General features: G+C 41.3%; 1 protein-coding gene across 2 annotated transcripts in view; it reads left to right on the top strand.

Moving 5' to 3' along the window:
• Window positions 1-14,930, top strand: part of LOC109464569 (serine/threonine-protein kinase NLK-like) — a 29,043-nt gene extending 14,113 nt beyond the window's left edge. The window contains exons 2-11 of one of the 2 annotated variants that reach the window (XM_019761585.1): window positions 461-590; window positions 1,826-1,881; window positions 4,559-4,665; window positions 6,544-6,629; window positions 8,717-8,926; window positions 9,346-9,534; window positions 9,922-10,120; window positions 10,459-10,552; window positions 11,336-11,372; window positions 12,518-14,930. In XM_019761585.1, coding sequence (XP_019617144.1) covers window positions 461-590; window positions 1,826-1,881; window positions 4,559-4,665; window positions 6,544-6,629; window positions 8,717-8,926; window positions 9,346-9,534; window positions 9,922-10,120; window positions 10,459-10,552; window positions 11,336-11,351 — 1,087 coding nt within the window. In that variant the 3' untranslated portion in view covers window positions 11,352-11,372; window positions 12,518-14,930. The remainder of the gene's footprint in view (window positions 1-460; window positions 591-1,825; window positions 1,882-4,558; window positions 4,666-6,543; window positions 6,630-8,716; window positions 8,927-9,345; window positions 9,535-9,921; window positions 10,121-10,458; window positions 10,553-11,335; window positions 11,373-12,517) is intronic. The other variant, XM_019761578.1, reaches the window with a different exon arrangement.
• Window positions 14,931-15,136: the final 206 nt, after the last annotated feature.

Raw genomic sequence — 15,136 nt, 5'->3', positions numbered from 1 at the left:
CTGCCTGACTTCCCCAAATCAGACCATTCATATTGGGTTTAATTGGGAAGAACTAGACAGCACGTAAAGAACGCAAACCTCAGAGGAAGCATAGTCTCCTGGTAAAACCGTGATAGCCCTGAAACTGTTTTGCTTTTCTTCCCTATCAAGCAATTAAGGTTTGGGATTTAAATGGGAATTCATTAGAACTATATTTCTGTAGATAGTGCATAAAGAACACAGAAGAACTATATTTCTGCAGATGGTGCATAAAGAACACAGACTTCCATCCCCACAGTTTTCCGTGTATGATTACCTCCGTTTATGGAGGTATTGTTTTGTATTAGTGGGTACTTGAATGGAAGGGGTAGAGTGAGTATGCGGTGGAATTTTCATGTTTTTAACCTGTTAAACTTGAACATGTTGAATAAAATTGTCTTTCACTCCTAACAACTTGCCTTTACTTTCACCACTTCTGCAGGTCTGTAACAGACCCTCGAGACGGAAAGCGAGTGGCCCTCAAGAAGATGCCCAATGTCTTCCAGAACCTAGTATCCTGTAAGCGCGTCTTCAGGGAACTTAGAATGCTCTGCTTCTTCAAGCACGATAATGTGAGTAGTCCTTCTTCACTTTGAGTTTAAATCTTATGTTACATTTGAATGTTTATTCTACAAAGACCGCCAAGTCAAATAACATGAAAGTGTCCTTGAAATACATTTCAGTCTTAGTTCAAAATCTCTGCCATATTCACCTTCATAAAAGTCCTGCAAAATTCACAATCCTACAATAACATTTTCATCTGCTTTTCTTTTATCCTCAATTCACACTATATTTCAAAATTTCTTACGTATGCAGGTATCTCGCCTCTTTTTCCTCGAGAGGAATATGATATTCCAAATGTGTAAATCACTCCATTTTCATATGTTTCCATTTTCTTTTTCATTCTTCTCGCATAAGAGTAATGATATAACAGTTTATCTACTTTCCCATCTTCCTTTTGTAGCCTCTTTATGTCTGTAATATAAGTCTTATGAGTGTGCAAATGATTGCCTCCTTTAGTATCATCTATGTTTGGTTCACCAACATTGAAAGGAAAAATGGGTCCTGTGATTGTGTCCCCCACTGTTTTTGTATTAGGAATAGGACTTATGTGTCGTATTAGGACAGATTATCAGCTGTTCTGCTGTAGACATTATTTGATTCCCTAGAGCCTTTTAACACCCTCTTTCCACTAGAGTCTGCGACTGCTGAACAACCTAAAGACTAAACTCTGGCAGATCGGTCAGCTAATTTTGCGCATGAATACATTTTGTAAATTCTAGGTTTTACCGGGGGTATTATATTTTAAAATATTCATTTCCACGCTGCATCATAGTCTGATCATAAAATCAAGGATCACACAAATACAGCTGCTGTAACTAGTGTAAGCTCAGTGATCGTTGTGTGGTAAATGTTGGCAAAAACCCAACATACAAAAACTGTGCAAGCATGTGAGTACCCTAAACCTGCGTATTAAGAACATATGCGCCAAGAACGTATGTTTGTTTGTGTAGTATGTTGCCTCAAAGGCTGGCATACAATTCAAACTGAAGTTTTTTTTTACATCAAAACAGGCCGATTTCCATGCAGGAAAAATTGGCTGATTTCCACACAGTTTTCACATGCTCATGTCATGTGCGTATGCTGTAGGTATACATTTGGGTTTTGTCCACGTGTACATTGTAAATCAGGTCTAAGCTGTTACTGCTCTTGGTACCCATGGGCCTTGAGATGAACAACTATTGTGTACTAATGTTATGACACCTTGAGTGACCTTTTGTATTTTGTTCTTTTTTTTTGGCTGCAGGTCTTGTCAGCACTGGACATCTTGCAACCTCCTCCTCTCAACTTCTTTGAAGAAATGTATCCTTTTTTAACACGAAAGTGTCTTTATTTCATGGTTCCCTATAAATACATTTGCTTTCATGGCGGTTTTATATATTATTTGATGGGGGAAAAGTTTTTGCATTTACTGTAAAACCTGAAGTAGTTTTAACAGGTGGATTGTGAACTTTTTTTTAGCTGTACTGTGTACAAACACAGATGGGGAGATATGTTAACCAGGCATGTAAATTGGAGTGGCCTAATGGATGCTCCTAGTTGTGATTCACAGCAGGCCCAACTGACAGTGATTGATGTCTCCTACCCCTGGGGAACATGTCCAACTTCCCAGTCCTGGAATTGACAGCTGCCATTGTGTGCAAAAACTAGTTTAATTGTCCACCATTATTGATCTTTTCAACACTTGTAATGGTCTGTAGAATACGCTATGGACAGTATGAGTGGGAAACTTTTAAGCCTTCATAACTTAAATCACTAGTATTTCATGCAGTCATGATGTGAGTTTGACATGTTAAGTAATTCTACAGTCTACATCTGAGCAAGGAGGCTGTGTTGGTTATTGTTGTGTTTTATTATTACTTTTAACTCACAGTTGCTTGTGTGTCTGTAGTTGTTGTGTACATAGAATCACAGAAAGTGAGGGGAATGGAGTAACTGCAGACTGACAGGAATGTTGAATTCAAATGTCTCCCTGCAGGCTTGTAGGAAGTGACAGTGGAATATGCAAAAAAAAAAAAACAGCAAGAAATTCACAATAATGAATGAATAAAACAAGAAATTCATAACTTTTTCTTCATAATTGTGTCAGCTAAACTGAAAGGCGATAGTATTCCTTCTGGTCCCATTATGACGATATCAGTTCTGTGAGCCCCCCACTGAAACTGTTCATGAATGCTTTATGCACCTAATGGCACCCTGATCTATTTTCTAACCATTACCCTCCACCAGTTTCAATGGGTGCTGACAGCCATTCTCCACTTCCAGGGTGTGAAATTAGCTGCAGAAATTACAACTAACGGCCGCGGCACTCTCAGCAACCGCCGGCGAGAAACTATTCCGGATCCAGACTTCCGCATCGTAGGACCGGGAGAATAAAGGGCTAACTGAACTATAGGTTATCGTGGGTAGGGATCAACCACTGGGCCATAAGCAGTGTGGAGGAGTGTGCATGCATACACACCAAAAATCAATCTGCTTCGGGTTCACGGCAGGGTCACCGCAGGATAAATTCACGCCAAACGACACTTCCCCGTCTTCCTAGCCTCCAGATGAGAGAACATCGCCAATGAATAAAAGTTTGAAGCACTTAGAGGTTATCTCACCAACCTAACCCTAGGGGGGGACATAGCCGGGAGATGCCGCTTCATCATACTGTTGCCGTGACAACGGAATAAAAGGTGGGCCGGTGATGGTGTGCGGATATGAAGGCAGGTCTTGGGGTGACGGCAATCATGGCGTTTGTTTGGGGGGAAGGAGTGTTTTGATTGGATGATGGAGGGAAACTCGGCTTGTTTTTGATTGGCCGTGTCATTCATTAGGCACAGGGTGAACTGTGGTGTTTGGATACAGAAGAGCTCCATGATAGTGTCAGTACAGTATTGGGGGATGTTAATGAGACCTGTATCCTCACTGCTGTCGCCTCGTTCCATCCCTGTCACCCTTGGTTGAGTCTGCTGCAGCTAGAAATCCTTCAGTTGATGTAAAATGCGACAAGATAAAGCTTCAGGGTTTCCATTGACTTTCACGTCAGGTGCAGAAGTATTAGCATCAGGCAGAAATGGTTATACATGTAGTATGTTCAATATGTGTATCAGTTACGTCTTAGGCAAATGTACAGCAGCAATGTTTTTATTTCTGTCATTTCTGTACCCTTCCCACATTGGAAACCATGCATGTACATGTAGTCTCTGTAGGTTGCGTCATGCAATATAGGAAATTCTGCCTTTTCATGTGAATTGTAACCATCCCTCTCAAAACAACAACAGTACTTAAACTTGAGCTGAATTTTTGTTTTGTTTGTAAGCACCCCCTGCAGCTTATAACATGTATCATCCAGGCACCGTTCTGTGATGGAGGTCACTGACCTCATCAACACCAGTAAGATGGGTGTGCCAGCCTGGATGCCCTCCCAGTTTAGGCGGTAATTATCCATAAAAAAATCAACTCTGCTCATGCACCGTACACGCTCTCCTGGGAGCGAGCTTTCGCCAGGGTTTCCTTGTGAAACCAGGCGGTTGTGAAATTCCCTGGGAATTAATGATGCTGAGAGTTTGTCGGGAAGGTTTTACTGGCTGGTGGGTACAGTTGATGGTATGGCTGGTGGTTCGATGGAGGGATTCTGTAAGCAGTTTTCTATGGGGACGGAACACATTACTGTCTTCCTCCTAGAAATAAAAAAAGAACTGGGCACGGGAAGACTACTTTGATATCATGACTTTGTAATGGTTTTGGAAATAAATCATAAAATTGTATTTTGTTGAATGTTACTGCATATTTTGTGATGGTCTGTTGTAGACATAATGAATTTCTTATACAATTTGGTCATGTAAACTGCAGATTGTCAACGTTAGCCTGTCAGCGACAAATGAGATTAATTTCCGGTAGATTTCATTTCAGGTTTGCAGAATTCAATCGGCACGTCCTCGGACGTTAGCATAGGGTTAAGAGATGAGTGTTGACCTTGACCTTCCCCCCTCAGTTATGTTGTTACTGAACTGCTGCAGAGTGACCTGCACAAGATCATCGTTTCCCCACAGCCCCTCAGCTCCGATCATGTCAAGGTCTTCCTCTACCAGATCCTCAGAGGTGAGCTTCTTCACTATACACGGCTGTATTAGCGACTGTAATAAAGTTTCCCATTACCTGTATAAAGGGCAGCCTTGGGGAATAGGAAGATGTGTATACGAGCGATTGCTGTGACGTCACGGCCGGCGAGTGGTAGGCAAAAAGCGGGTGGTAATTGGGTGATTTGTGTTCCAATAATTTGCATATGCCTAACAATAATTGATTTAAAAAAAAAACAGATTGCTCATACACATGTGTTATACAGGGACAATTTTTTTACATGATTCAGGTAACAAAAGTGGATGCTTTTATGTGTTTACAGTCTCAGAATATATAAGAACTAAAAGGCTAGTATTTCATGATGGTTGTGTGTAATACTTCTTTTATTACGAGAATTATAGCAGTGTTTTTAAAAGTTCAGGGATAATGATTTTGACTTTATCAAAATACCATAGAAATAAGTTATAGCTTTATACCCGTCAAATTGATCTTAATGTATCTACAGATTGCTAGCCTATAGCTAGGCTTTTTCATCGTAGTAGGTGTAAATATATTTAATTCTGATTGTACAATCTGTAATATCAACCATGGGTTGAGTGATGTAGTGCTGGGTAGCAATAATTTTCTACCACTGGAAGATCTATCTGAATTAGAGGAAGGCAGAGAAGAAGAAAATGAAGTACTTTACATGCAGAGTGTGTCCTCTCACAACCAAGAGCTGTCTGACTGTGAGAGATGGTGTGCATACACGTGTGAATATTCCTAGCCTACCACACCAAGCGTTTTGAGGTGGAAGCATCGGTAAAACTGTCCCATCCATTGTAGGGCCAAAGTTGTCGATTCCCCGTGTCCTGGTAAATCTATATCACTTCCAGTGTGCATTAGGCACAGGAGATATGACCACCGAGGTGCGTATCTCCCCACACGAACGCTGGGCTAATTTACTGTACCGTTCCCAGGGGCACCCACATATCGTGGTCATGGACCAGATCACTGCAGATAGCACAGGTACTGCAGCAGCAAATAAAATATTTAACATTTCAAATACTGGTCCGACAGAAGATTGGGGTATTTCAAGCAGATGTCTTTATTAGATATTAGATATTAGAAACAGTGAGGGAAGAAAGAGAGATGTATTCAATCTGTTTGATGGATGTGGGAAGAAAGGGTTGGGTCTTTAGGCACCTTTATGTGCTCTCGTTTCTGTCACAATTACATCTCGTAGTCAAGATTAATGGTGGAAAAGATAGGTCAAGTCAGCAAGGCTTTCAGTTCTGAGCTGCCCCCCTCCCCTCCCCAGCCTTATCAGCTAGGATGCAGATCCAGGTATCTTCCAGGAGGTAAAGGGAATTTGTACTAAGAGGATGTTTATCACGAAAACCTCCTGTGTATCATGGTTATCAATGCATCTTTTTGTTAAAAAATGTACAGTGCATCATGGTGCTTTTGTTTAGTGTGAAATGTAGCTCGCAAAACAGCTCAATTTGATGCAAATTTGATATCAAGGTATTATTAAAGGATTTAATCAATATGTGTTAGGAAGGAAAGGAGAATTTTCAGACATAACACGAAAATATACCTACTCATAATACATAACTCAGTTATGACAGAAAGATAATGAATAAAAAAGATATTACTGTGACTGTGAGGGCAATTAATCTTTGCAATCCACTGTTTAAATTAAAGAAAGATTTCACAATGCCTGACGGATGGTTTAAAAATATCATAGATACTGCATTTGAAATCTTAGTCACCAACCACCACAAACTACTACCACCATACACCTTCCTAGATACTGTATGTGTCTTACATTGCATTTGATATGGATATGCTATATTTGCACCAGATAGTCCAGTGTAGTCATCACTTTACTGACTAAGACTTCCCTGTTTTGTCCAGGTCTGAAGTACCTCCACTCTGCAGGCATCTTACACAGGGACATCAAGCCTGGGAACCTGCTGGTCAACAGTAACTGTATTCTTAAGGTAACCAAATATTCCTAAAACCATGTACTCGTGCAGGTAACATTGAAAATACCTGCACAAGACAAATTTTACCAGCACCAATCAGAATTTAAGTAGTATGGATCATACTAATAACTGTTTCAAACCATTTCCATTATTATTATTTTTTTTAAATGCCTCATAGGTGGTGAAAGTCAATGCAGCAAATAAAAATCCACATGCACCAGTGCAGGTTAGGTGCAGGTAGACATGAGAAATACCTGCATAGCTCCAATTTTACCTGCACTAACCTGCATATGCATATGTGGTATTTCGAGCCCTGACAGATAACAGCATTGCTAACACTTTTGGTGCCTGTCCGGAATTGTGGGTCAAATGTGAATGACAAGGGAGAGATATGCAGGCCTGCTTGGAGGATGTCAGTTTTATTGATCATTTGCTTGACCCCATTTTCCTTGACTGAGACCAATCATGGCCAGGCAGGGAGGGCGCCGTGTAATTTTGAATTATTCTCCTTTTGTTCAATACCAGCCGTTAGGGGCTCCTTAATTGATATATACCAATCAACTTCTGCCAGTGGATGTATAAGGCCCGATTTAGACTAGAAACGCTTAAGGGGTTTTGGCCAGGGAAACGTTTCGGAACGGTTAACCGTTCCCGGTCTAAAGAGGAAAAAACGGTTTGTTATGGGTTTTCGCGGACCGTTTTCGAAAACCACCTCGATCGTGGTTTTCGACCGTTTCAGAACCCTTCAGCGGGGGGCCCGAAACGCTTTTTGCTAGGTCTAAAGTCAAAGGGTTTCTTGAAACGGTAAACCAGGTCACGTGTCATATGCTAATCACATGCTAATAAGCCCGCGCGTGTCCATTTTCTGGTAGATTCGCGCCATATTCGATTGTGTCCATTTTCGCCATTTTATATCGTGTATTTCTCAAATTTTCGTCATCCTTTACGTCTGGAGGGATGACAGAAGGCCAGGGGAGGGTCTGAACCCAAGAAGAGACCCGCTTCTTGCCTGATCCCGCTTGGAGACCTCGCGTAATAGGGAGGGCATACAGATGCTTGTGGACGGGCTGGCGGCTGAGGGGTATTTACGCACCCCAAAGCAGGTTCGGGCGAAGTTCAAGGCCCTGAAACACAAGTATCGTAAGGCCCGAGGCAAACCGTAGAAGTGGCTCGGGGAGGTCATCATAGGTCACTGTGGGTCAGAAACATCCTGCGCCACGGGCGGCCCGAAACGCTTCCGCCTCTGTGTCTAAAGACGAACCGTTTTCTGTGGCAAACGTTTCGTACCGTTTCGAAACGGTATACCGTTTCTAGTCTAAATCGGGCCTAAGTGTGACGTACTATTGGGAACACTGAGGCCAGACAGGGGGTTGTGTACTGACTGTTTGCACAACTCTCTTGATGCTGGAAGAACTGTAAAAACTGTTCATTCCAAAAAATAAATGTTAAAGAGCAAATGTCTTATCAGTAGATAGAAAATGGATGATGACGATCAATTTAGAAGTGTCTACAGGCTTAACCTTTTGGCACACTCGATTTCTATCCTCCTGTCATCTCCCCCTCCAATGTCATTATGACTGATGGCAAATTTGAACGACTCTAAACTTTGGCCCAATTTATACTACCAAATTTGTGGTGTGATTGCAACAATTGTGGCCCCTGCAATTAGAGCACTCAGGCACACAAGTGTCAGATTATGGCTACTGTTAATTGATTCTGATAAACTTTAAACTATTCTCCATCTCAGATGAACTTTCATGCTATCAGTAACATAATTTTTTTTCTGTGTGTGTGTGTGTTAAAAATACCCTTTCTTGAAATTCTGTAGTTGCAACTGTAATTTTTTTAAACTGATGGACAATGGGACTGGGAGGTAACTGTACTGACCAGTTACTGTGTAGCTGGAATTCCAGATATGTGATTTTTTTAATACAACATTTAATGACAAAGAGGACAAGATGAACGACATACTTAAGCTCAAGGCTTAGTCGTGTCATCATCGAACATTACAAATCAAAGCAAATACAGAAATGCAAAGCATAAGAATAACAAAATAGAATAAGGTTACAACGTATAATAACCGTGTTCCTGTGATCGTACAGATTTGCGATTTCGGCCTGGCGCGGACGGAGGAACCAGACGAGTACAAGCACATGACGCAGGAGGTCGTGACCCAGTACTACCGCTCGCCCGAGCTCCTGATGGGGACCAAACACTACAGCCAGTCCATCGATGTTTGGTCGGTGGGGTGCATCTTCGCCGAGCTGCTGGGACGACGCATCCTGTTCCAAGCACAGAGTCCCATCCAGCAGGTGTGGCCTTCTTGTTGTCATGGCAACATGGTATTTGGTAACCAATCACAGACCAGAGTAATGCATAGTTGGGATGTTTGGCGTGAAGATATTTTTTATAGAATTTAGGTCAAGTTGATCTTCAAGACTATTTGGCCTGGTATGTAAACCTATTTTAGCTACCAAGGCTCTTTCATCCTCTCTACAAATAAGATGAAAGGGGCTTAGCAGCTTAGATAGGTTTGGATACCAGGCTCATGTTTGGACTTAAAATTGGAAAGTTAGAGGGTCTAGGATTTTTTTCATGTACTTATGGGGGCTGATTCACCAATAAATTGCAAGAATGGTCTCAATGGGGAATATTTCCTTATGGCTTTTGCCCTGGGAAAACAAGTCAATGGTTTAAGAAGTACTGATTAATTTCTGCTTCCTTGGTTTAGCTGGAGCTGATCACAGACTTGTTGGGGACTCCGTCGTTGGAAGACATGAGGACTGCTTGTGATGGAGCCAAGGCCCACATGCTGCGGCAGGCCCACAAGCCGCCGGCCCTGGCCTCCCTGTACACCCTGTCCAGCCAGGCCACCCACGAAGCTGTGCACCTCCTCTGTAGGATGCTGGTCTTCAACCCAGTAAGTCAGAGAACTAAGATTCACTAACTTTATATGTTGTGAGACCCAATTTACACAAAAGTCTGATGTACAAAAGTTGCGTACACAAACACAAGCGTATGAAAACTGCATGCAACATATTTTTCCTGCACGTAAATTCCCAGGAAAAATTCAAAGTACGAGGCTTTTGTTTTGTACTTCAGCTTTCTGCCCACCAAATCTTGACATTTTTTTTCAGCCACAAATTTAAAACATAGTAAAACCTTTTTTCTGCCCTACCATAAATTAAAATCACTTCAAAAGCAAATGAATTTACAGTAATGACACATTGAATCTTGAAATCTCACATCTCAGTGACCGAAGATTATGTCAAAGCCAGTTGAATGATGTATTTTCCCTCCTTTGCAGGACAAGCGTATATCGTGTGCGGACGCCCTGACCCACCCGTACCTGGACGAGGGACGTCTGCGCTACCACACATGCATGTGCAAATGCTGCTATAACACCCCTCAGGGGCGCCAGTATACCTCAGACTTCGAGCCTATCTCTCGCCAGCTGTTTGACTGCACATGGGAGGACAGCCTGCACTCCGTACACATGGTCAAAGGTACAAACTTCTCAGCAGAAAGCATTAACAAGCAAAATGTCATTATCTTATATTTGTATGTTTTGGAGCAAAGGGTTCTTGTATCAAGTATTTTGCTTTTCACTCCATCCGCAATATATAGATGTGAATAAGATTTAAGAAAAAACTTATTAGCTGTTAAATCCAACAAAAAAACACATGATAAAATTGATATCAGGAAGATTTTTGAAACAAAGGAACATGCAAATTTACACATTATGCAAGAAGTATGATCTCTCTTGCAGTAAGGGTTATCTACTAAGATTTATGTCAGCTATGGCCTGCCAGTTAACATGCCTGTTTGTCCTTGTCATTTCCAGAGGAACTGCACAGGTTCATAGGTGAACGCCAGCGTGGAAACAAGGTGCCTCTGTGTATCAACCCCCAATCAGCAGCCTTCAAGAGTTTTGCCACGTATGTACAGTACTGATAGATGCTTGCAACCTGGTTTTACGATTTAGACATAGGGGAAATGTAAGAAAGTCCCTGACTTTGCAAAGGTACCATTGGCTGAGGAAAAAGATTTGATGTGGTAAGAAGTAAAGAAGAAAACAATGATTTCTATGCAACAAAAAGAAACAAGTAGGGTGGTAACTTTCTTAAAAACACAGGGATGTTGAGGTGGGAATGTATATCCCCCTAGGAATATACTGTAGTACTGCAGGTGATGTGAGAAAATTAGCATCATTGATTAGATCCTACATCAGGTTTCATTGTTGCAAAAAATGAAGTCCATTTTTTTGTTTTAGGAGTTTTCATACTATGTCATTTTGACTAATTTTGTAAATATAGTCATTCCAGCAAATGAGATTTTAGGGTCCTGTCACCTTGTTTATCTGTTAACCATCACTTGAAATACTTTGCAATACCAGAAAGTTCTAAATCAGTGACTTCTGGACAAATGATGTTTGCCTTATATTTTTCAGGTAGCTTTTGCACTTAACCATGATCGCTTTTTTTTTGCTTATTTAAAACCCAACATAGACATTATGCAGATCCTGGTTTTCATGATGTCAGCCTGCTTTGAAAAATTTCAACTTTTCCTGCCCCCCCTCCCCTTGCTGCAAAAGTTCCCTGGTTTTGCTTCTCCTTAGTTCAACGCAAAGAAAGCCATCGCTGTAGCACTCGATGGAGGAAGCATATTTCCTCCCGTGACTCTTTCAAAAGTTGTTGACAAAACATTTTGTTTGGTTGCAGCTTGAAGACCAGATGATCAACTCGGGCAAGATTTTCGGTGTGTTGTTCGAAACATTCTATCTTGTCTAGCACCACCTGTGAGAAAGTCCTGGGCTGGAAGTGTTTTGTGATCAGTTGCTTTGTGGTTCTGTTCTGTTTTCCCCATGTCTATGTTGTCCGTACTTCTTGCTAAACATTCAAGACATGATTTTTTTTTCACCTGCCAAAATTGCTATGCAGAAATGGAGGAGTATTTCCTTTTTGCCCAGTAAGATAACAATATCGATGGTTTCAGAAAAGGTGACAGGACTTGAAGTCGCTCTGTGATATTTTGTCAGTCGATCTGTCATGTGATGAACTTGCAGTTGTAAGACTTTCCTCTGGAACCAATGAGAATCTGCAGTCTTGCTCATGACTGTTTCTAAGCCGTGCAGTTGCTCCAGATAGATTGTGTCCAACCCCCAAAAATAGTTTTTACAACTGTAACCTTCTGAAGATATTCTTTAACTTGCATTTCAGAAGTGGCAATAGATTTCACCACATCATCTTTAATATGGAGTTGAAGAAATGGCTCAGAATGTAGAAATGATTCAGAAAGCCTTCAGTGGGCCATAATAGCAAACAAGCAAAGCACAAGCATTTTCCCCCATTTCAGCACATGTGGTCCTCAATATAGACCTCCATATCGGTCCTTGATAAAAGCTTTACTTCAGAATACAGCTCATCCCAAGTCCCTACTCAACATGGCCCACTAACCACAACTTTGGCCTTGATATGACATGAAAAGAAAATACCAAGGTTTGATTTTAAAATTTCTGATGGAGTAGGGTGTACTTTTAGCAAGAGCAGTAAGTGTAAGCAGGCAAATGTGCTACATATCAGATGTGTTGCCATTGTCAATGTTGCTGTTTTGCTGTGTAAGATTGACTATGCAGGAGGACTTGTGCATTTGGTCTGCTTCTCGTGTGCCACATACAATTCATAAAAAAACATCTGTAAAAAAAAGCTGACTTTGATATTTGTCAAGTTCAAACTACAATTAATGAGAAGCCAGTAGAAATGGGCAAAACTCCTGTGTAGCCAATAGTTCATCTTTACTATGTCTATCCTGCAGCACTCCATGTTGTACAGAATTTTCAGGTTGAGCCATGTTGACGTCTTATTCAGTATTGTACAATGTATTATGTTTTGTTGCCCGTCCAGGTCTTCAGTTGCCCAGCCAGCAGAGCTTCCGCCATCACCAGTTGCCTGGGAGTGACCCCTGACCCTACACACCACGTGGAAACAGCCCAGCATCACATGCCCCCCTCCCACCCTCCCCACATGCTTCCATCAGGACAGACACAGTGCCAACCACCATGCCCAAACATGCCGATATGATCAACTCTCTTTTAGACTTGTGTACTATAAATTTTAGGACTGTTGTTTGCTCAGCATTGTATATACCCCCATTCCCATGTTGTTGTCATGCCACAGCCATGTGCCTGTGTGAAATGTGTACTAGGATGAAGAGAAGGTAGTTTATCAGAAAGGTACTAGTAGCTGTATCCTCTTTATCTCTCAAGAGAGTTTAGGACCATCAAACCCCTTCAGATTTGTTTGAACCAAATGCCAAATCCAGCTACATTTTCCCAGGCATGGGCATGTTTGCAGTTAAAGAGGCCTACAGAGCCTGGCTTGATGGAACATTTCTCATGTTTACTGAAGGCTGATGAAGATTAAGATAGAAGTCAGACAGATGTTGGTGAACTGAACTGATGTTGCAGTGATTTTCAGCAGAGATGTGCACATACACACACAACAAGGAACATTCAAACAAGCTCGGACAAGACACACATCTGCTGCTGCAAAACTCTGTTTCCCCGACATCTTTGTTTTTCGATTTCAAATGGTGCTTTAAATTGAGATAGTCTTGGATTTTCGTGTGTAAACCATGACTTTACTATTGTATCAGCCATTGGGACCGTGCTGTGGGAAATATGGCTCCACCTGTACGTTATTTATTCCCATAGCCCCGAGTTAGTTGTTTTTTTCACTGTGTGGTGGCAATTATTTTAGAGGAAGTCAGTTCCCAATGCAGGGTATGGTGCAAACTGGATCCTAATCATGCTACAATGATAGCCCTCTCCATTTGCAGATCAAGTACTAGTAATCAAATGGTGAAGAAAAGAATGTTGTCAAAGCTCTGTTACATTTTACAAAAGTCTTATTAAAGTTATCAAGGCCAGTGGTAATCCTCAAGCACTAGAGCTGTTATATGGTAGATTGTACAGTTGAACACAGAAACCATGCTTCATGATCCTTGCCTTTGTATAAGAACAAGTGCTCCATGTTCTTTGCATGTGTGACAGCCAGGTATACATGAACATATTGGACATCCCATGGCTTTTAGACGTTTTATCTGATAACCCATGCATGACTGCTGTTCTCTGAGGACCCCAACTGATCACATGATCAAAAGAGATGGCCATTGTATTACAATGCATTGCCGGTAGTTTGAGGCCAACGCAAACATCAAAATACTCAAATGTGCACCTCTCAGAAAATGACACTGAAAGCTGTCATTTTAGAAGGCACTTGGTTAGAGTGTTGGATGCTTGCTACTTTCTTCACAGAGCACAGCAGCCATGTATAGAAGCATCAGATGGAAGTACTGGAAACATAGGGAACTCTGTATATCCATTTCTTCATGTAAAATCTGCTGAGAGCCTTGTTGATGACATTAGAGCCATCTGGATTGTGAGAAGAGCCATGCCTACTGCCAACCCTAACTATGCATGTGTTCCTCCCCTCTTACAAACAAATCTTGCACAAAGAAACAGCCAGTGAAAGATATTGTACAAAGTTATGCTTCTTTTTAAGCAATAAGGTATGGGAATATCCAACCCCGTAGAGATGATGTTTTTCTGCCATGTAGATAGGGTACCATGTACATCCAAATAGGCAGGAAGCAGGGGTGTTCTTAGACTTAACTCTAGTGTTCAACCAGTGTTACTAGCATGTTGTAGATGTTACAGTACCATAGTTGTCACATAAATGCCTGTAAATTCCTTGTGAAGTGTGATAGTGTTTAGCTAGGCTGAATTGCTTTTATTTCTTTGTTAGATTTTTTAAAAGCAGCACATACTTGTGAAACGGCACACTGTTTGTGTCTTTTTAAAAGCTGCCATCTTGTTTTTTTGATACCTTGTCTCATGTAGCCTTAGCACTAACAAGTTGTTGATGTTTGTACAGTAGATCTATTGATGAGAAGATCAGACAGAAAAAAATATTTCCTGTGAAAAAAATGAATACAATTGGTGATAGTTGCTAGTATAGGAAAATCAGTGCAAGAACAAAATGTCCAATATCTGTGGTCAGTTGCAATGGCCAGGGTGGTTGGGCAGTAGCTGTACAAACGCTCGAGCCACCAGACCAGTGGGTAGCAACTGTGTGGACTTAATTTATTTATTGTGGACATGTCCAGATAGGGACATAGTGGCAGTTATCTTTGTCATTAATATTCTCAGCCGAGATGATGCCATGAAGACCCAGGTAGCAGTGAGACCATGTAGTGCTGGCATCAGGCTTTGTAAATGTTCAGGGGACTGTACAGATTGAAGTAAAATTTTAAATGTGTCTCAACTCTGTTGTCTTTCTTCATTCTTTGCTTTGTCTCAGGACATGGAAAATATGATCTGCTTGGAGATTAGGAAAATAGAACTCAATGGGAAGAGACTACAAGTACAAGTACTAGTATTCTCTATATACTGGCCCTATTTTTGCAGAATTCTGTTGTCCATAGAGTATTACAAGCAGGGGGACCGTTAGAAATAAGGCCAA

The sequence above is a fragment of the Branchiostoma belcheri genome, unplaced genomic scaffold, assembly GCF_001625305.1.
Source record: "Branchiostoma belcheri isolate BF01 breed outbred unplaced genomic scaffold, Haploidv18h27 scaffold1, whole genome shotgun sequence".
Lineage (NCBI taxonomy): Eukaryota > Metazoa > Chordata > Leptocardii > Amphioxiformes > Branchiostomatidae > Branchiostoma > Branchiostoma belcheri.
Note: the sequence above shows the minus strand (reverse complement) of the source record. Positions and strands in the feature narration are given on the sequence as shown.